The 26,431-nt window shown below is 38.3% G+C and overlaps 1 protein-coding gene across 3 annotated transcripts in view; it reads left to right on the forward strand.

Annotated features, from left to right (window-relative positions):
- The window catches only part of LOC122789681 (bifunctional protein GlmU-like), an 889,366-nt gene that overhangs the window by 298,312 nt on the left and 564,623 nt on the right, over positions 1 to 26,431 (forward strand). The window contains exons 1-2 of one of the 3 annotated variants that reach the window (XM_044057102.1): positions 2,258 to 2,374; positions 24,456 to 24,715. The exons of 1 other annotated variant lie outside the window; for it this stretch is intronic. In XM_044057102.1, coding sequence (XP_043913037.1) covers positions 24,710 to 24,715 — 6 coding nt within the window. In that variant the 5' untranslated portion in view covers positions 2,258 to 2,374; positions 24,456 to 24,709. Of the gene's footprint in view, positions 1 to 2,250; positions 2,375 to 24,455; positions 24,716 to 26,431 lie in introns of those variants that run through there. One more of the 3 variants, XM_044057120.1, reaches the window with a different exon arrangement.

Below are 26,431 nucleotides of genomic sequence, written 5' to 3' on the forward strand. Positions count from 1 at the left end.
TTCCAAGAACCGTTGGTAACCGAGTAGTTTTCCCAATTAATGGCAGTGTAGTTGAAATCACCCAGTATTAGGGTGTTTGTTTGTATCTTAATATTTTCCAGTATGTTTAGAAAGGTGTAGTGAGAATCTTGGGGCATGGTGGGGAATCTGTAGCAAGCTACAATTTGGATTGCAGTTTTACCTAGTGTTAGTTGCACCTGGAACATTTCAGATGCACTGTGTTGGGCAACTAGCCTGGAGGTGTGAATATACTTGGTGAATATGGACATTCCTCCACCTTTAGTGTTTCGGTCTTGGTTTTGTGGCCAAAAAGTGTGGTAAGAATTGTAGCCTGGTACTGCAGGGGTGCTCTCTGGAGCCTTGAACCAGGTCTCAGTTACTGCACAGATATCGATGTTCTCCATTTTTAGGAGTGCCTCGAGAGAGTGCATTTTGAGGTTTAGACTCGCTCTCTTCTTCACCTCTCTTCCGCAAGCTCACAGTTTAAAGGCGACAGTGTACTACCACAGTATAAAAAAGTAACGCTCTCAGTGAGCTGGGCATACAGTAAAAGTCATATAGATTTGTAGACAACAAATAGCGTTAGGCAAGGAGATACACTTATATGTAATCCAGTTAAATAGAAAGCAGGTAGTATAAGTCAGGAGAATATGGAGATATAAACCACAATAGGAGCAGGTACTACCACAATAGGAGCTCACTCTACAAGCAAAACCAGTGTAATGCGTGTTTCACGGATGATTGTAATCTAATATATATATATATATATATATATATATATATATATATATAAAATATTTATATTACACACACATATATATATATATATATATATATATATATATACACACACACACACACACACACACACACACACACATGCGAGTGTGTGTGTGTGTGGTGTATTATCAGCGGTACTAGTACATAGTGAAGACGCATACTGTTAGCATAAATAACAAAGTACTTAAATTAATAAATACACAAAATGTGCGAGCTTGGTAAAAGCCTAGGTAGGCAGACAGAGAGAATACCAGGTAAGCTAAAGGGGTGGGCGAGGGGTTTGGGGTGTAAAAACACCTTAACAGGCCAACAGTAAGTTTTGAACTGGTTAAGAAGCTAAATCTGTGCGCACACCTCTCATTATCTTATCTCTAACAAACATTCAGGGGCTGATGCTGCAAATTAGGGATACCCTTTAACACTGGCACCTCTCAGATGTCCCTGCTTTTGCTTGGTTTTGTCTTACATTTTCCCTGTCTCTGTTAAAATGTCTGATTTTTTGATACAACATTGAGGATTACAGTCAGTGTAAAATTAGGGTTACCACCTGTCCCACTTTGCGAGGGACAGTCCCTCTTTGGGCAGTTGTGTCCTGCAAAAAAATTGTAAAAATGGCAAATGTCCTGAGATATTAGGACAAAATTATTTCCTATATTTTATGTAATTGTTGCATAAAACAGTTATTCTGTACCTGAAACATATAAATGTTCTAAGAAACAGAATAAGCAACTAAAATGCTACAAAAATAAGCTTTTATTTACACAAAAAAAGTGAAGTTCTCTCCCTTGTACTGGCTGCGGGTATGTTTTGACCTGCAAAATGTAATGTTTGTACCACAATTGTCCCACTTTGGGCATTTGAAAAGGTGGTAACCCTATGTAAAATGCTAGACATTAGAGTTCATTGTTATTATTGTTCTGAAAAAAGATGCAAAACGTGTTTTATTTACATTTTAATTGAATTAACGTACTATTTAAAAAGTACACATGATTCTGTGTCTTGCTGTCCTCCCCTCCCTTTTATTTTTTGCATCGCCCATAATTATTGAGCAAAGAAGTTGTAAACTAGGTACACCTGCATGCGTAATGCCTGACATTATTGGCTGATTGTAATCTTCAGTGATTTGTCAGAAAATCAAAACATTTTAGGAGACACGGGACAAAAAAGATAAACTCAGGGAAGTTCTGTAAAACCAGCGGTTGCTGGCTGGCATTGTTATTTTTATGGGATACTATATTTTTAGGTAAGGGTTACTGTGAATTGTTATGCAAGCGAATTTCTAACTGTATATTGCCCTGATTTGGTGCGTTTGGCCTTTTCTTTCCTGTGATTTTTGATTAACATGCCCCCAAAGACATGTACAACCGTGAAAGAAAGGGCTGTCCTACCTTCATGGAAGAAAAAGCTAAAACTGTCAGGAGAGGGCGCTATTGGCTAACAAATGTTGCTCCAGACATCTCTCTCTCTCTCTCTCTCTCTCTCTCTCTCTCCCCCCTTACCCATCGTGGTGATGTCACAACACTTAACATTTGTGAATGACAACAGTGACACGTCACGTGGAGTGTAGCTCTGCTGTTTTGTTACGTACGATATGGTGAGTTTGTATGCAGTACAGTTTGTGTAGGAGGGGTAACACTAATTACAGTTAAGCCAAATGTAGATTTCCAAGCAGCGTGAACAGCCACGAGTACTGCGAAGACAGAGTCCGGAGTCTTCTGCCTGTCTGCACTGTATTACAGAGAAAAAGAGTTTTTATGATTTTTTAACTTATCGCAGGAGTGCGTTTAATTGTGCACAAGCTGTTTTTGTTTTTAGGCAAGCTCGTGTGTGTAACGTTTGTCGTGCAGTACACTGTATGGAATTTTGTTGTTTTCCTTTCCACTTCGTGGGGCAGGCAACTCTAGTGATGAAAGAGCTCTTAGGCCTTCTGAATATGGTTACTGATATTTTTATAGCCAACCTGGGATTCGTATTGCTCTGTGCTAAATTATCCCTGTTGAAAACGCAACATGATACACATTTTTTACCCACCTTCAGTGGTATGAAGAGCTAAGTTAGTCGTCTTGATATATAATTATGGAAACAAGTTATGATTCTTATTTGATAAAAGCCTTGGCTGAAAGAATTTAATGCTCTGTATTGCTGATATGTTGTTGTATCTTTCGGCCTGGTCCCTGTTAAGGATCGCCACAGCGGAACTGCGGTCCGCTAATGATTGGCAGTAGGTTTTTACGTGCTGAGTAGCCGGCCCTGACGCAAACCTTCAACGAAGGTACGCCCATTCACGCATGTCTCCACGCAGAAGACGCTCTCGGTGAGAATCGAACAGGGCAACGTCTTACTGTAAGGCGACAACGCTCCAGCAGCACCACCACCACCATCGCAGGTAGTGATATGTGATTTTGATAATTTAGAAGCAAACTAGGGGGGAAAGCTTAGGACAGAAACAAACTAACAAGTGATTTTCCCCGGCCATTTTACAGCCTAAGCAAAGAAAAATGTTTTCCGTAAGTGTTTGTTTCTGGAAACGTGGTTAACTGACCTGTCGTGTACTGTACCAGTGGCATTTGGATTAATTTGTACACATTTGCACGGAAGCGAGGTTAATTTAGTACCACGCCCATATAAGTTTAATTATATAACTTGAGAAGCATCATTGGCCAGTAAACTGTATTCAGTTGTGCATCATGCCTAAATAACATATCGCAGCCAAAGTTGTTTAACTTAAAAATGTAAAGAGAGAGAGACAATAAAAAAGTACACTCCTTGACTGCCTGTGGTAATGTGACTTAGGTGGTATCTCAATCTCTTAACTTAAGAAGTTTATATAAAGCAATATTGCTCTTATAAACTTGGAAAGTTGTATTTTTGAAGGATATAAAGTCTCAAACTCAAATGCATGTCATTATTTAGTGTCCAATTCTTCAATGATTTGTAAGAAAACCACAGATTCTATGAGGAACACACCCAAAAATATGAGGCAAAAAATGGACATTCTCTGAATATCTGGGCATTTGAGAGGTATATGTCCAGTAAATGAGATATCAGCTGTTGGGTTTTTAGATTTTGATAATTCAGCTGCCTTTTGCAGTTGACAGTGTCTCACGAGCAGTTCCTCTCAATAGTCAATGCAGCCAGTGCCACAGTGTGTGGAATAGAAAACTGGAGAGACCTTTTGCAGTGGAAAATACCATTGCCCAACTTTATTGCAGGGTAATTATTTTTGTACAATGGATGAAGGAAGTAGCAGTATCTCTTAGTGTAACTGTGTTTGTGGGTATCTGGACATTGTGTAGTTAGGATATGACACATTACAATTGTATAATCCTTTGCACACTCACAGCTAGAAGGCAAACAGCTCAGTTACTGTGCCCCCCACCCAAAAAATGACAGCTGCTTACTGAAGGTAGTCTTAAGACCGACACACATGGCTAAACGGTGGAAAGAGTAGAACATATATGGGTTGTCATTTGCTTATTGCTGTTTGCACCTCATCCTCTTTCCTGCAAAATGAGAGAGAACATGTTTAACCTGGCACTGAAAGACACAGACCCTCAGAAAAGAACCGAGATTGTATACTTAAATACTGACACAAATATAGAACACTGCAAAAATGATAGTATGTGCAACTTTTTTTTTAATTTAATTTTATAAGCTTGGTTAGCCATACTCATTGTAGAGCCCATATATAGGGGGTACCCAATAAGAAAATCTGACAGAGACAACAGACTTAGGTTTGAGTAATTTATATTCAAGCAGCAATAAACTCAAGGTAGGAGAAACACCAACATAATAATTTAATATATGAATATGGGTGAGTAATATAAAACCTGTGACTACTAAAAACTAAAATTAGAGTAACTAATAAAAGTTAGAAAGATTTAATAATAATATGATTGACTTAAATGCTTGCCACCTAGAACTGCATTACAGAATAGAATTAATAGCTAGAGCTTCACCAGTGGACGCCTGGACATAGTTAAGACACAGCACAACCAAGTGAAATGTTTACACTGAACTGAAGAAGGCATTAGAATTTTTTTGTCATGTGTCTTAATTCTGTATGTTTAGAGCCTTATAGTTTTGTTTTTCATTACAATTTCACTTTGTAGTCCTTTTGTCTGTTTTTGGGGCCCTGACTCTGCTAGTATTTTTTCATCATATCCCTATTTTAGGCAAACCTACTTAGCATAATTAACAGTTCTGTGAAGGGTATGCTGTTTAGAAGCATGTAGTTTTTGGGGTAGTGGAGGGCTGCACTTGGGGTGGGGATGGGGTGCCTTTTTGAAAGTAGAGGACTGTGGTACACATTGGCATACAGTTCCAGAATGTAGAGCACACCATTGTGAGTATATGTCTGTGTGTGTAGTAGTGAAGTGTAATACCCCACAAGATGTACAGTAGCAAGACACACTTTTTGCCAGCTTACTTGGGCAAACAGCACACCCACATGTTAGGATAGTCACCCACCTGTCAGGTCACACCTACATAAGCTTATAGATTAAACATACAACCATAAATAATAAAAGTTTTTGCCAATGATGGGGCCACTTTTGTTATGCATATTTAGGGGCTGCCACACCTCCCCATAACCCACTGCCATTCATGGAATTTAGTAGTAGTATACTAGTCACTAAAGGCTGCGATGGTGGTGCTGTGGTAGCGTTGTTGCCTCACAGTAAGACGCTGTCCGGTTCGATTCTCAGCTAGAGCGTCTTCTGTGTGGAGACATGCGTGAATGGGCGTGCCTTCGTTGAAGGTTGTGCGTCAGGCCTGGCAAGCGGTATGTAAAAATCAACTGCCAATCATTAGCGGACCGGAGTTCCGCTGTGGCGACCCCTAACCGGGAAAAGCCGAAAGACACAAAAATACTAGTCACTAAAGGAAGTGACTTCCAAAGTAATGAAGAAGTTGGGGAACTGCAAATATGTGCAGTACAATTTCTGTGTTTAAGTAGGGCTGTATTTTGCAGGACTATAATACTGGAATAATTTGCTAGAGTAATATAATTTATTAATTAGCAAATCATTTCTGTATCTGGCAAAATGTCATGTTGCACCAGGAGATAACAATCTAGCTGATGCTGCAGTGAAAAAGAGAGACAAGTAATATAGAAGTGGGGGCGGGGGTTAAGGGAGGGAGTAACCCTCTTACATGCGTAAGCAAGAAGATTTCTTTCAAGCAGTGTTTGCAGTATGTTTTTATGCATCATTTGCAATATTTCTTAGGCTGTAGTATGGAGAGAATTCATCAGATAGACTTGATTCATTAAAATATCAAACTTATTTGGAAAGTTTTTACCATGTTGTAGTTTGGGGATGGGATGTTTTTAGTAACTGGTGATAAGCGTTTGCAGTTCACTTTTTTTTTGTTTTTGTGCAGCATACAGAACAGCATTTAGTATTTCTCAGGCTATGACATGTTAAGAATAAGCAAGTACTAAAAGTAACAAATGAATCAGTTTTGTATCTGACAAATCTTTGCTGTGTTAGAGCCTGGGACAAGAGTGTTAATATAAATTTTAATAGTAGCAGTATTTATGTTGTATGACTCTAGCATTTTTTAGCAGGGGAGGCTGAGGATCATTTGCTTCATGTCATCAAAAGAGATCAAACCCACTGCAGGGTATCACTGTGAGTGGGAATGCCCAAGGTTGTGCAATCTGGAGCAGGTAATCTTAGTGTAACGTTTGTGTGTGCAGTTGCATGTGTCATTTGTGAGGGGATTAACATTAGCACTTTTCACAAGGCAGTCTGAGAGGGGAACAGAGTTAAAGGTAAAATGGGGACAACTGAGAGGTGCATTTTAATACAATATAGGTGTGACTTGGGTGGGGAAGGGTATGAGTACAGACTGTTTGGTTGAGTACTTTTAGGTAAATGAGGCAGAAGTTTGGCAACACGTTTAGTGGATTTGCAGTCTTTTGGACAGAAGAAGTAGATGCAATTTATATGGACTACATTAAAAACCCATTATATCATCTCCTGCAGTAGTGTGATAAAATATAGCGACACAAGTTGAAAAGAAATTGGCAGCTCTTTTAATCTTATACTATTCTTGGGGTATGATAGTAACCATCATCGTGGTCTAAGACTCTGCCTTATTTCTTTGAACAGGATGTGAAGGAGTGTTACTTTGTGAGTTACAGAAGATTGTGTTTCATTACTGTAGTTATTTATTCAGTTTAGTATCTGTGGTAGAGCACTGATCCAAACCAAGCTATTTCAGTTTCAGCCTGCGTTTCTATACAGTAGTGGAAAGACAGCATTGGAATGGACAGACAACAGTCAGATTTAGGAATTTTTGAGCAATTATCTGCAGTGCAGAAGTTTGATGTCAGTGCTAAACAGTGTAAGGTTAAGTGATGGCAGAAGGTGTGTGTGTGACAGGAGTTAGTTCAGGCACACAACTTGTTACTATAACAGAAAAGCAGTACAGTAGTTCAAATGATAGGCCAGTTAATGTACACACATTGAATTTAGACTAGGGGTATTGAATAGTAACATACCACCTGAGCTGTCATACCTAGTTTTTGAGGCAGTGTCTTTAAAAGTAAATGGCTAAGATGGAAGCATCCACTTGTATTCCAGTGGAGGGATACCAGGATCATACTGGCACTTATCTTAAGTGGAAACAAGTTATAGGAGCACCTCATAGTGGATGAATGTTCTTGCAGTAAAAAGTAATCACAAAACACAGCTCGGATACCATTGGGACAATTTAAAAAATCTATTCGGTGTCGGTAGAAATCAGTAACCTTCGCACCACATGCTCTAGAGACCTCAGCCTCATTACTACAATCAACAGAACATGCTGGAGGGACAGGTTTATAACCCAGAGAGTGCCCATGCTATGGCATAGACTTCCCATACATGTCAAATAGAGCACCTCACTGGCCCTCTTCAAGAGAAATCTTGAGTGGATTGGAAGTAGAAAATTCGCCCCGGTGATCACTCCAGTGGCTCTACTCGACAGAGGCACTGGGAGCTAAGGTCGGATGGCACGATGCCAGGGTAATCCTATGGGCTAGGCTTGTAAAGGCTGCAGGGCCATTAGCCTAGTACACACCTACGAAAAACAGTAAGTGCCTTCATGCCAACAAATGGTACTTCATCAGACCATAAAATAAAACAAAGATGAGGCATAATTATATAAACATATGCTAAAACATTTTAAAACAGCACATGACCTTCTCTCATCCAATACAAGGAAACAAATCAGCAAACAGATACAAAATTGCCACTGAGTTATCTAAACAGGTCACGTGATTTCAAAATCGATCTTAAAGGTACCTTACCATTAAGACCCAAGCCTTTGTCTACTTGCAGTTTAATTATCCATCTAATATCATGTTGTTTGGTGATATTCCTGAAATCATCTAATCTTAAGACCACCTTCAAGTAATTTGATCACCATGAATAAAAAAATATGTTGCCCATCAGTCTCTAGCATGTTTCGCTGAAGCACTGTTTGAATGGAACTTACATGTTCTCTCATTCATTCTCTTAGAAAGCGATTTGTCTTTCCAAAATAAAATGACAAACATGAAATACAGTATGCTAAATGCACAAGATCTCTCATTGAACAGTCTGCTACTACTCTAAACCTACATTTCTTACCAGTAGTAGGGTGTATGAAACAATTCTTGCCATGAATAGAAGAGCACATGCATGCTCCACACGGTAAAATGCCAATAAAACCTCCTGTCTGCTTTCTTCTTAATCCACTTTTACCCTTAAGTGTATTTCCATAGCAAAGGTGGCTCTTTAAAGATTTTGTATTCTTAAAACAAAAATGAGGTTGGTCGCCTGCCCATTGTCTGGTCTTATCAGCTAAAAGGATTGGCCAGTCCTTTTTAATCACTCGTCATACAGCAGTAACATTACTAGTATAGAATAAAGGGACAGGAAGTCTTTTGTCATTAAGAAATTGATCTGTCCACAGTTGTTCAGAGCCCAATGATATACAGATATGTGGTCTAGCTTCATTTTCCCCACACCTGGAAATATCTAACTTCATAGCTTCTACTTCCTCCTTCTTATACCGTCTCTCTAGAAATTCACAGTGTAAATTAATAATGTCTTTAAGAAAATTATAATCATTGTTATTCAACCTTGATATCCTCATTCCCTGAGTTTTCAAAATATTTTTAAAAATGTAATTTGGATGCATACTATTTCTATGCAATACATTATTCCTATGACAGGTTTCCTATAAAGACCTATAACAAAAGATCCATCAGGCTTCCTACGAACTCTGACATCAAGAAACTCAATTGCTATATTTGAATACTTGTGTGAATTTTTAAGAACATAGTAGTAGCAGTGTGCAAGTACTTTACAAAATCTGTCAGCAGCTCATTTGATCCTGTCCAAACCATAAAGATATCCTCAACAAACCTCCGATAAAACTCAGTATAAGGGGCATACCTGTTTGCATTAAAAACATGGTAATTCTCCCATTGTGTCAGTCATATTTCCATAGCAATTTACACAGGGTGTACCCAACCTCTGCCAGTAGTAGTTTCCATCAAAGAGAAGCACACTATATTCTCTTGTGAATTCCAGAAAAAGACAAACCAAGTCAATGTACTGGGAACTATAATGGCTCTTAGCAAGGAGAAAAGTTTTAACCAATGCAGGATGGTGCATTGGTGCAGCGGTAGTGTTGTTGCCTCACAGCAAGAGGTTCTCCGGTTTGATTCTCGGCTGGGGTGCCTTCTGTGCGGAGTCTACATGTCCTCCCTGCATTCGTGTGGGTTTCCTCCCACGTTACAAAGACATACATCTGGAGTGTTTCTCCTCGGGCCTCCGCTGAAAATTGGCTTTGTTCCAAGTCTGACTTTCCCGGTTAACAAATGTTAAATAAATAATTAAATAAAATTCAATCCCTTGATCATTAGGAATAACAGTGAAAAGTGAATTGATATCTAAGGTGACCATGAAGCACTCTTAACTCAGTTGTTCTAGCTTGAGAAAAAATATAGATCTTGTAGAAATTCTTTGGTATCTTTCAACACTGTCTGTGTAGAGTCTAGTACAGGTCTTAATTGCTTCTCAGTAAAAATAGAAAGCAGCTCCATCAACCAGTCTCTTCCAGAGATAATTGATCTCATTGGATGCAGGAAGGGTCCTTATGTACTTTAGGTAACCCATGAAAAGTTGGAACCAAAGGTTTCTCGACAATAAAATATTCATGTAGTTCTAAGCTGGTGGGCATACTAACAAAACAATCATGTAAGTTAGATGAACAGATCTAAACATAGATTCAATACTTAATTATAGATCAGTTGAACAGCCAACATTTTAATACTTTTAACACAGAACACAGCATCTGTTAATACCATCGCTCCACCCTTAGGGCGAATAACAGTTTCTGAATCATTCTTCTAATATTAGCTCTTTACTACCATCTAATGTCCCAACAATGAATCCACCTACAGTCAGCCCTGTGAATGCGGCCAAATCTACCATTTATGGGGATGTTCATAGAAAAGTCCCTACATCTGTTGAGCAAAATCAGGTTTTTCCCTCACTACCACTCCCTGTCAGGAACACAGGCTTTGCTCCAACGAATCGCTCACAGAGTTGTTAAAGGAATAGGAGAAATTGGCCTATAAAAACAGGACCATGTGGAAACAAATCATTGATTATTGACATCTCTTCAAAAGTCTTTTCCAATCTTCAGATCTCCATTTTAAAGAGGGGACTCTTACTCCTGCCACAAAGGCTGATTTTACTGATGCTGTTTTGGATTTGAGACTTTTTGCACATGATCTAATGTTAAAACCAATGTTCTCTAATGTGTCTGCTTCACAGGGTTTTAAAAAACTGAGCATGTTTATTCCAAATATGCACCTTTTGATAGAAGCTTTTTGTAAAACATGTGAAAATGACCTTTATATACTGCTTAGTGAAGAGCACAATGGTAAGAAATTTTGTAATTTTACTAAGTTTGAATATGAAGCTGTAGTTAGCTTTAATAATGATTAAGACATTTTTATTCACCTCGCTGATAAGGGTGGAGCGATAGTAGTAATGGATGGTATGTTCTATTAATAGTATTAAAATGTTGTTGCCTTATCAACTATGTTTTTGCCTTATCAACTGACCTATAATTTGATAACATAAATTAAGTATTGAGACTATGGTTAGATCAGTTCATTTAACTTTATATGATTGTTTTGCTAGTAAGACCATCAGCTCAGAAATATATGAATATTTTAGTTTTGAGAAACCTTTGGTTCCAACTTTTCATGGGTTACCTAAAGTAAATAAGCACCCTTCCCTTCCTCCAAGGAGACCATTTGTCTCAGGCAGAGGCTAGTTGATGGAGCGGATTTCTATTTTTTAGAGAAGCAATTAAGACCTGTAATAGAGTCTACAGAAATAGTGTTGAAAGATAAAGAATTTCTACAAAATCAATTTTTTTTTCTCAAGCTATAACAACTGAGTTAAGAGTGCTTTAGTGCCATGGTCACCTTGGATATCAGTTCACTGTTATTCCTAATGATTGAGGGAATAAATTGGTTAGAATTTTTCTCCTATTTAATAGCCATTATAGCTGACAGCATATTAACTTGGGTTGACTTTTACTGGAATTGACATTAGAAAATAATGTTTCTATTTGATGGCAACTACTATTGGCAGAAATTGGGTGTTGTGATAGGTATACCTTGTGCATATAGCTGTGCCAGCATGACTGGTGCAATGGGAGAATGAGCCATTGCAAATAGCTGTGCCTCTTATATTAAGTTTTATCAGAAGTTTGTTAATGATTTCTTTATGGTTTGGGCAGGATTAAATGAGCTGTTGATGGATTTTGTAAAGTACTTGCACACTACTACTACATTCTTAAAATTCACGTACAAGTTAAGTTATTCACGTACAAGTTAAGTTTTTGAATATAGTGATTGAGTTTCTTGATGTTAGTAGGGAGGCTGATGGATCTTTTGTTAGAGGTCCTTATAGGAAACCCTGACGGAGGAATAATGTATTGCATAGAAATAGTATGCGTCCGCATTACATTTTTAAAAATATCTTAAAAGTCAGGGATGAGGATATCAAGGTTGAATAACAATGATTATAATTTTCATAAAGGCATTACTAATTTACACTGTGAATTTCTAGACAGAGGGTATAAGAAGGAGAAGTAGAAGCTATGAAGTTAGATATTTCCAGGTGTGGGGAAAAATGAAGCAGGACCACATATCTGTATATCACTGGGCTCTGAACAACTGCAAATAGATCAATTTCTTAATGACAAAAGACTTCCTGTCACTTTAATCTGTACTAGTAATGTTAGTCCTGTATGCTGAGTGATTAAAAATAATTGGCCAATCTTTTTAGCTGAAAAGATTAGACAATGGGCAGGCAAGCAATCTCATTTTTGTTTTAAGACTATGAAATCTTTAAAGAGGTGCCTTTGCTATGGAAAAAAGCTTAAGGGTAAAGGTGGATTAGGTAGAATGCAGATAGGAGGGTTTTTTTTGGCTCTTTATCATGTAAAGCATGGAATGGTTGCTTTGATAGCAGGAATTTTTTCATACCCTACTACTGGTAAGAAATTTAGGTTTAGAGTAGTAGCAGACTGTTCAATGAGAGATCTTGTGCATTTTGCATACTGTACTTCATGTTTGTCATTTTATGTTGGAAAGACAAATCGTTTTGTAAAAGAATGAATGCGAGAACATGCAAGTTGTATTCATAAATGTGATAAGAGCGCTTCAGCCAAACATGTTATTGAGATTGGGCAACATACTTTTTTATTCATGGTGAACAAATTACTTGCAGAAGGTCTTATATTAGGTGATTTCAGGAATATCATTGAATAACATGATATTATATGGATAATTAAACTGCAAGCAGATAAAGGCTTGGGTCTTAATGGTAAAGTATCATTAAGACTGATTTTGAAATCACATGACCTGTTTAGGTAACTCGGTGGCAATTTTGTATCTGTTTGCTAATTTGTTTCCTTGTATTGGATGAGAGAAGGCCATGTGCTGTTTTAAAATGTTTTAGTGTATGTATATATAACTTTGCTTTATCTTTGTTTTATTTTATGGTCTGATGAAGTCCCGTTTGTTGGCATGAAAGCACTTACCATTTTTACTGATTTCTACCAACATTATATTGTTCCAGTGGTTTCTGAGCCCTATTTTGTGATTGCAGTTTTATTCTTTCTATTCTTATCTTTAGTGCTCAGCATTAAAATCATATTTCTGCCTGAAGAATTTGGAGTAAAGCCAAACATGTATAATACTTTCCTATTTTATCAGCTTCTGAGTGTGTTAATTTATCTTTTCTTTCTTTATATTTTATTTTGCATATATTGTAATTATTTCTTCTTTGCTTTAAAGTTAGGACTGGTATTTTATTTAAATGTTTAATTGCCAGCTTAACCACTGTACTGTTTTTTATTTAGATAGTCCCATTATGTTTTGCATCACTATTGATTGCTTTTAGGCGCAGGCTATGGCTGAAAAGGGTATTGTACCACCCTGCAGACTTTTCATAAAAAATAAAACATTGCAGGGAGGGAGTGTTGGTTCTGCAGACTTGTGCATCCTTAATTGAGTTGAGATCATGTGACAGGCTGTATAAAGGGTGCTATTGTCCTCCGTGCGCAGTGCTCCCATTGGGGAGGGGCAGGGGGAGAATGCTTGATTACAGGTGAGGAAATGACACAGGCTGTTAATTTTTTGGAGAACAAGAGTAGAGCCTAAACATTCTTACTAACCCATGAAAAAAGTTAACTTATAGAAAGTTAAGAAAATACTTTGCCCTAAAAGATATAGTGGAGTCTTGGGTTGGTTTCCTGCAGATGGTTTTGGAAGTGAAAACCATTAAGATAATAAAAATATGTGAGAATGCCGGACATTCTTGACTCTTCTTCTGTTTAACCTTGTGGGCAAAAATCTGTTTTCATCTGAGAACTTTAAATATTTGAAATATGTTCATAGAGCAGAATGGGCAAAGCAGACCTGTCTGTTCCTATTAGCAATAAAAAGGGGGAGGGGGGCAAAGGAGACTGAAGTTGAATTGTTATAAGAGAAAATACAGTGGCTAGACTTAGGAACTGGTATAACTAGGTTGTAATGGAAGATTGCACAAAGGAAGATGACAAGATAAAGGGCAAAAGTAATACAAAGAGCAGAATGTCTAGGATGGGAGAAGAACATGCATGTAGAGGAGTAGCAGAGGATATTTAACTGGTAATTATGCAACTAGTGATTCATCAGTAAGGTTAGAGAAGGTGAAGGGTCTTGCATTGCTGATTTCTGGGCAATGGGATACTGAAGTATATAGATTTTAATGGGTAAACACACTAGTTATGTATTTTATTTAACTGGGGGTACAGCACTGATTTCCATGGACCTTTTTCAAATCCTCCCTAGAGTGCTCTCTTGTTTTGTGACTTGCTCAGAATCACACAGTTGGGCAATGAAGGTTGAGGGAATAGAACTCTGGATCACAGGAAATAGCTCAGTAACAGCTTCTTAATCCTCTGTGCCAACTGCCAAAAGAGTTACTTACAAGTACCTTTTTTAGGAATAATGTTGAACTGCTGTCTGGGTAATGGTTTTGCCTAGAGTCATATTTTAAAGAGTCAAATTGTTGTATTGTTATAACCAGTTCAGGTATGTATACACAGTATTAATTTACCCGCATATCACATACTGAATTCAGTCAGCTGCACAAAATTATTTAACTTTCTGAGAAGAAGGTAGATGCCTGAATAACCCACTTCCTGTTGTGCCATACTGCACAATTTGCTAGCACTTGTCTGATTTTGTCACAAGAGTTGTGAAAAGTGATGGGTAGATTGTAATCCACATCGTGGCATGCCGTATTGCACTATACACTGAATGTGCACGCTATTTGCACATCAAACATGTTTAGTTACTAATGCATGGTATTGTTCACCTTTGTACTGTAGTATAATCCAAATGATCCCGTGGCATTTGACCTCTGGAGTGATAGTGTTTTAAACTTTTAATTGTATAATTATATTCAGTTCTTTGATGTTTAGTAAAATTTGCCAGGTACGATAAGTTAAGGGGATGCATTGAAAATAGTTAGAACTTGGCTGTTTGTTTTAAGCTTTGTAGTGTTACATGTTTACATGCTAAGTAGAAACAGGTCATGATATGTTGGTAATGTAACACAAAACAAATCTGCATCATCAGAAGAATGCACACAAGGATAAATATGACTGTCTAAAATGAACAACATAATCTTTTTACTTATTTTCCTGTTGGAACTTTGTCCGACAAAGCCAGGTACGTGTAAGGTTATGTGACTTACTCCATCCAGGTTGTACAGTTAATCAGGATGAAGTTGGAGTGAAATTTGGGAGTTTACCGTTATATGTAAGAAACTCCTCCATGCATATTTAACTCCGGTTTTGATCTTTACTACTCTACCCATTATTTTTATTAGTAAATGAGTACCTACTATGTCCAGCAGCAGTGTTTCCCCTACAAATGCATTTACAGTCTTTGAATAACAGCTGCAAAGGTGGGCTTGTACAGATTGCTAACATTGCACCAGGTTAAAAACGTCTGTCTTTAAGGCTGTTATTACAGTTGGATTTCTCTTTCAGATATCCTCATCAAGTTAATGAAATGTTTGTAGAGTGTGAGTTATCTTCTGTGTGCATGGGCCCAAAATGGTTTTTGCCACCCCCCCCCCCCACACACACACACACACACATCCACATGTAACCATTATATAGTGTTTACATAAGGACAAGTTGCTGCTCCGGCAAGATTATTTTGTGATACTTGAACCCATGGCTGTGTCACCTCCTGTCATATAGAGGCTTCAGCTCACCATGATATTGTCAGGTTTTCTTTTTAAACCATACCTCCTTTCTGCAGTGGTGGTAGAACACCTGTCCTCTAAGTACAGGTGTAGACCGTGAGTGTACATTATCTTTACAGAAGCAGCTATAACTGCAAAACTTATATGTGCTGTAACTTAACTTAAAATGTTTACTTTCTATCTTCAGCATTTTTCCAAGTCATCTGTGTTATAGCTGTATGTTTTTTCCTCTTTCAGCATTCCCCAACTTTGAGTACAATGCGCACGTTTTTTTATTAGGCTGTGCTCACATGTAGTGAAGCCTACTTCTGCCATAAGATGTCGCCCTTGTAGCTTATGTGATGGCATACTTGTGCATGATTTCTTATTCATGAGCTGTGTGAACAAAGTTTCAGGCTTTTTATATTGTGAGGTTTGTAGACACAGCTGCTGAAGTACTATAGTGCCCATTGGACAAAGGCTCTGACAATGCAGTAAAGCAGGGTAAACAAATACAACATTGCTGCATTCCAGCTGCCAGATAAAATCCCCCTTCTCAGGCTGCAGGAATGTGTGTGTTTATGTGCTTCTGAGAGCAGTGTTATGTTTTGTTGTTTACAGAAAATAATTTCCTTATTTTTACTGTAAAGTACAACATGTTCACAACAGTGTAAAACAGAATGTTGTCAGTTATCCTTGACAGTTTGTAAGATTTCTGAATCAGAAATTTTACTCTGTCAAAATATGCTGTTTGTTTCCATGCTGGGTTATTATATTTGTTACATCACTAGATATTTGTTGCACAAAAATGTAAAACTGCCATAGTGATAGTTTGCTAGACAATTACATGTTAGAAATATCTTTTAATGAGGATACATATGTATGAAAATGTATATATTTTAAATGTTTAACTTTCTGATTATTGGTTAACTTTGTCATTTTTTGCTAATTGACATTATTAAGAAGCACAACTGCTTGAGCTGTAGCCATAGTCAGACGAGAACCAGGGGAGGAGGGTGAAATATATTGTGTTTATACAAAAATTTGTACTTTATGGACTAAGCTTCAAGAGCTTGACTGCTCTCCTTCTGTTTTTTTGGAAAGCCTCTCAACAGCTCTTGGAGCATGTCCTTGGTATAGCAGAAGTGGAGCAGAATTAGATTAATCAATTACCATGTATAGCCATGTGTTAGTCAAGCTCATACATAAGCTGAAGGCAGTGGTTGGGCCAAAACAAAAAAAAAAATAATTAAAATTCATTGATCTGTTTATGTCTAGAGGTTGAAGATCTGAAAGTATGTTCGGCATGCAGGTTAAAACATCTTTATATTTTAATGCCTGCCATTCTGCAAAACTGTTGAAGTATGCTTTAAATAAGTTAATGAAACACTGGCACTTAAACCCAGTATTTCACTGTTAGCGATCCCCTTCTGTTAAACAGTAGGCAGTGAAAAGGAGGGTTAGGAAGGTGTGATGATCCTTAAAATATAAAAATAAAGTATTATTTATTTTAATTTTTGTTTTAAAGATTGACATGCTGGAAAGCAATTACAACATACTTCAAACAATTGCATGAACTATTTTTAAACAGTGTAATTGCATGAACTATTTTTAAACGTGGTAAAACTGCATTAAGTGTAAAGTCAGTAAGGCATACAGATAATTGACACACATAACTGTGTTTTTTTGTTCAATTAATAATTTGTTTTAATGACTGCCATGCTGCAGTAGAAGTGGTCTTCCTTTCATATACCAAATTATTTGTAATCAAGTAGCCCACCTTTTTTTAAGACCACTTTTTTGGCATTCATTTCTTAACTTGTACATAAGTATATATGGTAGCATTTGTGGTAACAGAGGTTAAAATTTCTCAAACAAGAGTTTATTTTTCAGTGCAGTTGTAACATAAGCTTTAGCCTGGTTTGTATTTTTAATATAACCAGTGTGTCTTCTGCTGGGCAAGTCATTAGCTTCTGATAACACATTTGTACATACCGAGTTTTATTTCTTTATTTTTGGTGTATTTTTCTCCTTAAACTCCATTAATTGCCATATTTTCATTTTAATTTAGCTCTGAGTAGCTTAGTCATTATGCCAAATGTGGCATTAAGGGAGAACTGGATTACCAGTATTAGTAATAAATTGTTATGGAATAGGGAAGAATATTTCAGATCCCAATCTGCATTTCCTCTGTATTATGAGATCTTTTTATCTTTAGATATTCACCCTCAGCCATAAAAACGTAATATAGTTTCATATCCCCACCCTGTTTAGTTCATGCACATTTGTTGTAAGCCATTAATGAAGTTTGCTGGCTTGTTTTCTGTTTTTGTACCTTATGTGAGCAAATGACTGTAGACATTCTGGATGAAGTTGTAGGTGCTTTAACACTGTCATCAGTAAGGACTGTAATGGTGACAGTAGTGTTACCCTTAAGTCAGTAGGAGCTGTGACAAATATGGCACCACGAGAGGCTGTAATACTGACTGCAGTGCTGCACCCGTCTCTGGTTGCTGTGATACTGACTGCAGTGCTGCACCCATCTCTGGCCGCTGTGATAGTGACTGCAGTGCTGCACCCATCTCTGGCCGCTGTGATACTGACTGCAGTGCTGCACCCATCTCTGGCCGTTTGTGATACTGACTGCAGTGCTGCACCCATCTCTGGCCGCTGTGATACTGACTACAGTGCTGCACCCATCTCTGGCCGCTGTGATACTGACTGCAGTGCTGCACCCATCTCTGGCCGCTGTGATACTGACTGCAGTGCTGCACCCATCTCTGGCGCTGTGATACTGACTGCAGTGCTGCACCCATCTCTGGCCGCTGTGATACTGACTGCAGTGCTGCACCCATCTCTGGCCGCTGTGATACTGACTGCAGTGCTGCACCCATCTCTGGCCGCTGTGATACTGACTGCAGTGCTGCACCCGTCTCTGGTTGCTGTGATACTGACTGCAGTGCTGCACCCATCTCTGGCCGCTGTGATAGTGACTGCAGTGCTGCACCCATCTCTGGCCGCTGTGATACTGACTGCAGTGCTGCACCCATCTCTGGCCGTTTGTGATACTGACTGCAGTGCTGCACCCATCTCTGGCCGCTGTGATACTGACTACAGTGCTGCACCCATCTCTGGCCGCTGTGATACTGACTGCAGTGCTGCACCCATCTCTGCCCACTGTGATACTGACTGCAGTGCTGCACCCATCTCTGGCCGCTGTGATACTGGCTGCAGTGCTGCACCCATCTCTGCCCACTGTGATACTGACTGCAGTACTGCACCCATCTCTGCCCGCCGTGATACTGACTGCAGTGCTGCACCCATCTCTGGCTGCTGTGATACTGACTGCAGTGCTGCACCCATCTCTGGCCGCTGTGATACTGACTGCGGTGCTTCACCATTCTCTGGCCACTGTGATACTGGCTGCGGTGCTGCACCCATCTTTGGCCGCTGTGATACTGGCTGCGGTGCTGCACCCATCTTTGGCCGCTGTGATACTGGCTGCGGTGCTGCACCCATCTCTGGCCGCTGTGATACTGGCTGCGGTGCTGCACCCACCTCTGGCTGCTGTGATACTGGCTGCGGTGCTGCACCCACCTCATGGCGCTGTGATACTGGCTACGGTGCTGCACCCACCTCAGGGCGCTGTGATACTGGCTATGGTGCTGCACCCACCTCAGGGCGCTGTGATACTGGCTATGGTGCTGCACCCACCTCAGGGCGCTGTGATACTGCCTATGGTGCTGCACCCATCTCTGGGCACTGTGATACTGGCTGCGGTACTGCACCCATCTCTGGGTGCTGTGATACTGGCTGCAGTATTGCACCCATCTCGGGGTGCTGTGATACTGGCTGCGGTGCTGCACCCATCTCGGGGTGCTGTGATACTGGCTGCAGTGTTGCACCCATCTCGGGGTGCTGTGATACTGGCTGCTGTGTTGCACCCATCTTGGGGTGCTGTGATACTGGCTGTAGTGCTGCACCCATCTCGGGGTGCTGTGATACTGGCTGCGGTGCTGCACCCATCTTGGGGTGCTGTGATACTGGTTGCAGTGCTGCACCCATCTCGGGGCGCTGTGATACTGGCTGCAGTGCTGCACCCATCTCTGGCTGCTGTGATGCTGACTGAAGTGCTGCACTAGTTAGTGGGAGGTGATAATGAGGATGACAGTGATGCATCCCTTGGGAAGAGGTGTGATGATATCAGTGTTGTGCCTCTCACTCTGGGTAGTCCTGCGCCCTTGTGGGGGGTGCTGCCCAGAATACTTCTCATTTAGATGACACACATTTTTGTCTTGAGATAATTGCATCTGAAAGTTAACTTTTCAGGTTTACTCCGTCAGCTGTGCTCTGTTTGTGGGTGTAGTCATGTGTGCAGTTTCTCCCTTTAGCTCTGCACTTTGCTTTGAGTTAAGAGCACGTGTAAAAACTTTAGTTTACCAAATGCACATAGTCTGACATTTGCTATGCTCAACTCAGGAAAATTGTTCCTTTCAGAACTTGCAAACACAGAACCTTTCAGCTTGCTGTTGGCTCATTTGTTGTTCTTGAACTGTGAGCCTACAGCTTTCTATAATATTAATCATAAGTTCAGGTTCAATGAAACGTTTTTTTTTTTTTTTTTTGCAGAGTTCAGATTTTTATGTATGTGTGTGCATACGTATATGTATAGGTAAGTATATTTGTGGCACAGTGGTGCAGAGGAAAGTTTCACCTCACAGCAAGAGGTTCTCTGGTTTGATTCTCAGCTGGGGTGCCTTCTGTACTGAGTCTGCATGTCCTCCATGTGTTTGAGTGGGTTTCTTTCAGGTGCTCTGGTTTCCTCCCACATTCCAAAGACATGCAGTAGGTGGATTAGAGACTCTAAACTGGCCATAAGTGTGCATGTGCATGCGAATGTATGATGTGGAAGAACTACCGTAGCAGAGCTAGCCAGCTGTTGGTGTGAACATTAGTTCTAGATGATTGCCACTGTTGAAGTGACAGCCTGACCCCATGTGCAAAAATGGGGAAAAGGGGGAGATTGATGTTTATCTGTATATAATGTGTATGTACATGTGACTAAACGAACCAGATACCAAAACAAAAAAATAAGCCGAAAACTGTGCAAAACTTATGGATACACTCAATTAGTTGAAATAAGGAACACTTTAATAATGATGTTTAAGCGCTTTCATCTCCAAAGGAGACTTCATCAGAAATGGAAACAGAACTACTCAATTAATAACATTTAAATGCTACAAATGTCATGACATCACAATCAATGAATTTAAAGAAATAGTCATAAAATTCAAACCAATATAAACTTCAATATAATAAAAATTCTATGTTTCACATATGATGCAATACTACACAAATATTAAATTCATATAAAAAGTATATATATATAAATTATATTATATCTTCATAAAATGCATCAATATGTATATAAAGTGCATCAACTTGTTCCTATAACATGTATATCTAATTAAATTAAATTGTATATCAAATTCACACTGTATAAGGAATCAAATGAAATTACATTCTATTAGCTCTTCCCAACAACATAGGTGCCAAAGATACATAGTCATTTAAACCTGGTGTAAACATAGCTGCCAATCTAAATTGCCACTGGCTCTCATTCTTTTTTAGGGTATTCTTCCAGTCACCCCCTCTGGGGTTATTATATACTATTTCCAGAATACCGAACACAATTTTTTCAAACTTCTCACAAACAATAGAATGTCTGTATAAAGCATTAGTAATTTTTTGATTTTTTTTATATCATTTAGGTGTTCGTATATTCTATTTTTTAACATACGTTCAGTTTTACCTACATAAAAATGTCCGCTTGAGGTACACCAAGCCAAATAAACCACTCCTCTTGTTACAATTACCCTTTTTGAAAATTATTTTACTCTTAATATTGTTTAGAACTATACTAGATTCCTTAATTATATATGAACAATATGCACACATGCCGCATTGCTTAGTTCCTTGTTTAACTTTACTGGTATTGTCTATTCTCTATTCCAATAACTGTTTAACATTGTAACCTACTTTGTTGATAAACCTAGGTTTATTACCTACTTTCTTTCTCTAAAATTTCCTTCTTAGTCCTATAAATGTTCCAGTTTTTCTCAAACACTTTCCGAACCAATTTAGTATTCATGTTGTATTGTAAAATACAAGCCTTACTAAAATTTTCTAATCTAGGGCTATTTTCATTTCCACTTTTCTGAACTTCCTCATCTGAACAAGTACCAAGTAAAGGTTTGCATTTAATCCCCCATTGATTGTATACTTCTTGAAGAATATTATCTAAAAACGTTTGTGGATAACCTCTCTCTAAAAACATATTGGAAATAGTATTAAATTCTCTAACTAGATCTTCTTGACAAGAAGTCATCCGGGCCACCCTAATAGCTTGTCCTTTAACTATACTATTTTTTTTGTCCCAACAGGTGTTCACTTTCAAAGTGTAAATAAGCATTACAAAATATTTTTTCTATATACCAAAGATTTAAATCCTTCTTTTTCTTTTGAAATTGTTGTATCCAAAAATTAATGGAATTCTTATTATACTGATACGTAAAATCCAAACAATGGGTACTAGAATTTAGATAATCTATAAATTTAGGGATGTCACCCTCCATACCTGTCCATAGAATAAAAATATCATCCAAATAACGTAAATACAGTTTTATGCTACCTCAATAGGAACCCCCATTGACATATTTGTCCTCCCAACCTAACAAAACAAGGTTGGCATAGACAGGTGAGCATGCTGCTCCCATGGGGACACCCCTTATTTGTTGGTAATATTCACCTTCGAACCAAAGAAAGTTGTTCTCTAGTACTATGCCCATGAGTTCACAAATAAGTTTGACCATATCATTCTCTGATCTTGAATATTGAAAAAGTACCTCTTCAAATAAGGTCAAACCTTCTACTTTTGGAATACTAGTAAAGATATCTTTTATATCCACAGTAAGGAAGACAACATCACTGGTAAATAATTCTTGTTTAATACTCTTTAAAATTCCCAAGAATCTTTAAGTAGATGTGAAACATTATGAATAACATGTTGTACATGAGTATCTATAAATACAGTTGGAGGGTGGATTTTGGATCTCCTAGCAGCTGCAATAGGCCTAAACGGTGGTTTGCTGATGTTTTTATGTATCTTGGGGATACCGAAAAAAACAGGGACAACTGGGTCTTTTCTATATAAAAATTCATAAATGTCCTTGTAAGTTCTGCCATCCAATAGATATTCTTCCAAGTAGGAGTCAGTTCTGCCATCCAATAGATATTCTTCCAAGTAGGAATCAATTCTAGAATATGCTATATTTATCTGATTTTTAGAAATTCCTATATAAGTACTATTATCAAATAATAGATTTAACATTTCATCCGAATAATCAATGCTTCGGAATAACACCACTCCACCCCCCTTATCCGGAATCATGACTCGTATATTTTTATCTCTTCTTAGATCATTTAATAATTCATGTTCTCCCTTGGTTAAATTCCAATTATTGTTGTTCTTGTGATGTTTGAAAATATTGTAAATATCTTCCATAACCAACCTCTCGTATGTCTCAACCAAGGGATGTAGGGTGGGGTTGTATATACTTTTTTTTCTTTGGTAATATGTAACAATGAGGAAAATTACCACTTTCAGTTTCTTGATGTTCTAAACTGATTTCTAAATTAAGTTTTCTGGTGTATAACTTCAAAGGAGATGAAAGCGTTTAAATGTCATTATTAAAGTGTTCCTTATTTCAACTAATTTAGTGTATCCATAAGTTTTGCACAGTTTTCGGCTTATATTATTTTATTTATTTAACATTTGTTTACTGAGAAAGTCCAACTTGGAACAAAGCCAGTTTTCAGCCAAGGCCCAGGGAGAAATGCTCCACACACATGTCTTTGTAATGTGGGAGGAAACCGGAGTACCTGGAGAAAACCCCACACGAACGCAGGGAGGACATGCAGACTCTCTGCACAGAAGGCACTCCAGCCAAGAATCAAACTGGAGAACCTCTTGCTGTGCAGCAACATCGCTACCGCTGCACCACTGCACTAGATAGATATATAGATATATACATATATATATGTATATATATATATATATATATATATATATATATATATATATATATATATATATATATATATATATATATATATATATATATATATATATATATATATATATATATATATATATATATATATATATATATATACACAACACGTAGAAACAGACATATCTGTATATATTCAAAATTAAATATTATATGTATGTGTGCATATTTATTTATTGGCATTTGATTACTGGGAAAGTCCACTGGGCGGAAGAGCCCATTTTCATTGGAGGCCAGGGAAAAAAGCTCCGAGTACATAATGCATTTTACAACTTGAATAATTTAAACAATTTAAATTTAAGTGAAACAGATAGGTAAGCATCACAGTTCCCATACTTAAAACAGTTAAAATTCAAAAATAGACATGTATATAAAGAATTTTACAATACTGACAGGATCATTCATAGGAAAACATGATTACTCACACACAATTACATATGTATGTTTGTACACAATTAGTTAAAATGACTTAGTTGTGTTTTGTACATTATTTATGTAAAACATCATGAACTGTGTACATTGCCACTTTATAATGTTTGTGATTCAGCAAGCAGATTCTTTGTGTTTAGGTAGAGGGCTGTAAGGAAAACGGCTTTCTGTATTTGTTACAGCCCTCTGATTGAATATCACAGCAGGGAAAACGTAATAAAAGTTGCATTCTTTTTCTGTACCCAGGTCTCTTATAATCTATAGTAGCATTCAGGCTGTTAACATTTCTGCCCATTACTTCCTGCAGGTTTACCTTCATATTGTCAGTCCTACTATAGGCGAAACCGCTTCCGTGAAAACCGAAGTGCGAACGTCTCCAAAGTAGAATTCTACATAACTGAACAGCAAAACCTCACCCCCCTTTTGACCCTATGGTAGCACTGGTGTGGAGATGTGGCACGGCCGGAAATGTTGAATTCGACATTATTTTGATATTTGGAATTTTTCACGGTTTCGCGGAAACAGTTCGCTTAAGTGGCCGGTCGATCATGTGTGATCGATATGAAGGTAAACCCTTCCAGCATTACCCTTGCTCTCTTTTAAGAAATACTGGGAGTTATTTACTGCAGGTGGAATGCATTACTTTGAATATTATGATGCAAGATGACATAGTATTGATGTCATAACACAAGTGACCATGCACACTGAAAAATCAATAGCTTATTTTCAGAATGCTTTTCTAATTTGTGCTGAAAAGTGACCTCATTCTGTGGTTGTGCCACTCTGAAAAACTGAGTGTATGAGAAAAGTAAATATAAAAAATGTTGTTCTTTAATAAACAAATGGCAACATCAGCTTTCCTAGAGTATAGGATAATAAAATGTGCATACAAAAGTCATTTGGAGAGATGACTAATATAAAATGGGGAAGCGTGTGCTGTAAGTAATTGTATTTTTGAGTGTCATAATTATTTTTCATGTAAGTTAGACTTGTACAGTAGGTCATCTTTTTGAATTTAGATATATTTGTTTTTGATTTAATGTATCTTTTAGTGAGGGACTGTAAACAGTGAGCAGAATTCATGAGCAAGTGTTTTGTGTAGCCCCGACTAGGCCATATGATGATATTGTACCATGATCCTCTGCTTACTCATAGGGCTAGTCATTTGTGCTGTAGTGGGTCTCTGGCATAGTGTAGCTGCTGTTATGCACCTAAGTAGTAAGTATTTGTGCCAGTCAGACATGAGTACATAGCGGTGTATGAGCAGTACATGCAGAGCGACAGGAATCCATAGCGGTATATGAGCAGTACATGCAGAGCAACAGGAATCCATAGCGGAGTATAAACAGTATATGCAGAGCGACAGGAGTCCATAGGGGTATATGAACAGTATATGCAAAGCCTACCTGATGTGTGTAGTATTGAAGGCTGTACATGTGTGTCCCATCATCTTCCTTTGACTTTCCAAATCAAATGTGAACATACTGCTCATGTTTGTGAATCCCCCATATGTGTAGTGAGTTCTGTTTGCTGTCTGGTTTGCCCCATTCCACAGTGTGATCCTTGTAGTAATGGTGCTTATTGGCTAGAGCTGCCCCTTTCCCATGGTTCACCCTTAATGTTCTGCTGACTTCATCCTGTCTCATTACTTGTTATGAAAAGATGCACTGCACTGGGGCAGTCCAGGGTTCCCCCAACTACAGAGTTAATGTGCATTAGTTGTTGTCCGGGTTCTTCCTCCATTTACAGTCAGTATGGCCTCCTGTTCTGTGCTTATTTACTCTGATGCTCATGTTTATTGAGGCATCCCGTGAACTTCTTCAACATGCTGGTTGTGTAGCTTCTTTGCATTTGGTATGAATCCCATTGGGTTGACCTGGAATCCTTACATGATGTAAAAGCCATGTGTATGCATGAAACTGATGGACACAGAATAGTTGGCTAGGTTGGGGGGATGACAGAATTACTCCTAACTGCAGCAGCTCTCTGCTAAAGTATGTTGTAGGAAATAATGAGAATGCTATGGCCACGTATGTAGAGTGATGCAAAGGCACCTGAAGCCACATAATGCTGTACACTATAAGGAGGTAGCATAAAGCATGCTGTAGGGAATAATGAGAATGTTATGGCCACGTATGTAGAGTAATGCAAAGGCACCTGAAGCCACATAACAATGGTGTACACTATAAGGAGGTAGCATAAAGCATGCTGTAGGGAATAATGAGAATGCTATGGCCACATATGTAGAGTAATGCAAAGGCACCTGAAGCCACATAATGCTGT

The sequence above is a fragment of the Protopterus annectens genome, chromosome 1.part2 (assembly GCF_019279795.1).
Source record: "Protopterus annectens isolate FY-2018-M chromosome 1.part2, PAN1.0, whole genome shotgun sequence".
Lineage (NCBI taxonomy): Eukaryota > Metazoa > Chordata > Ceratodontiformes > Protopteridae > Protopterus > Protopterus annectens.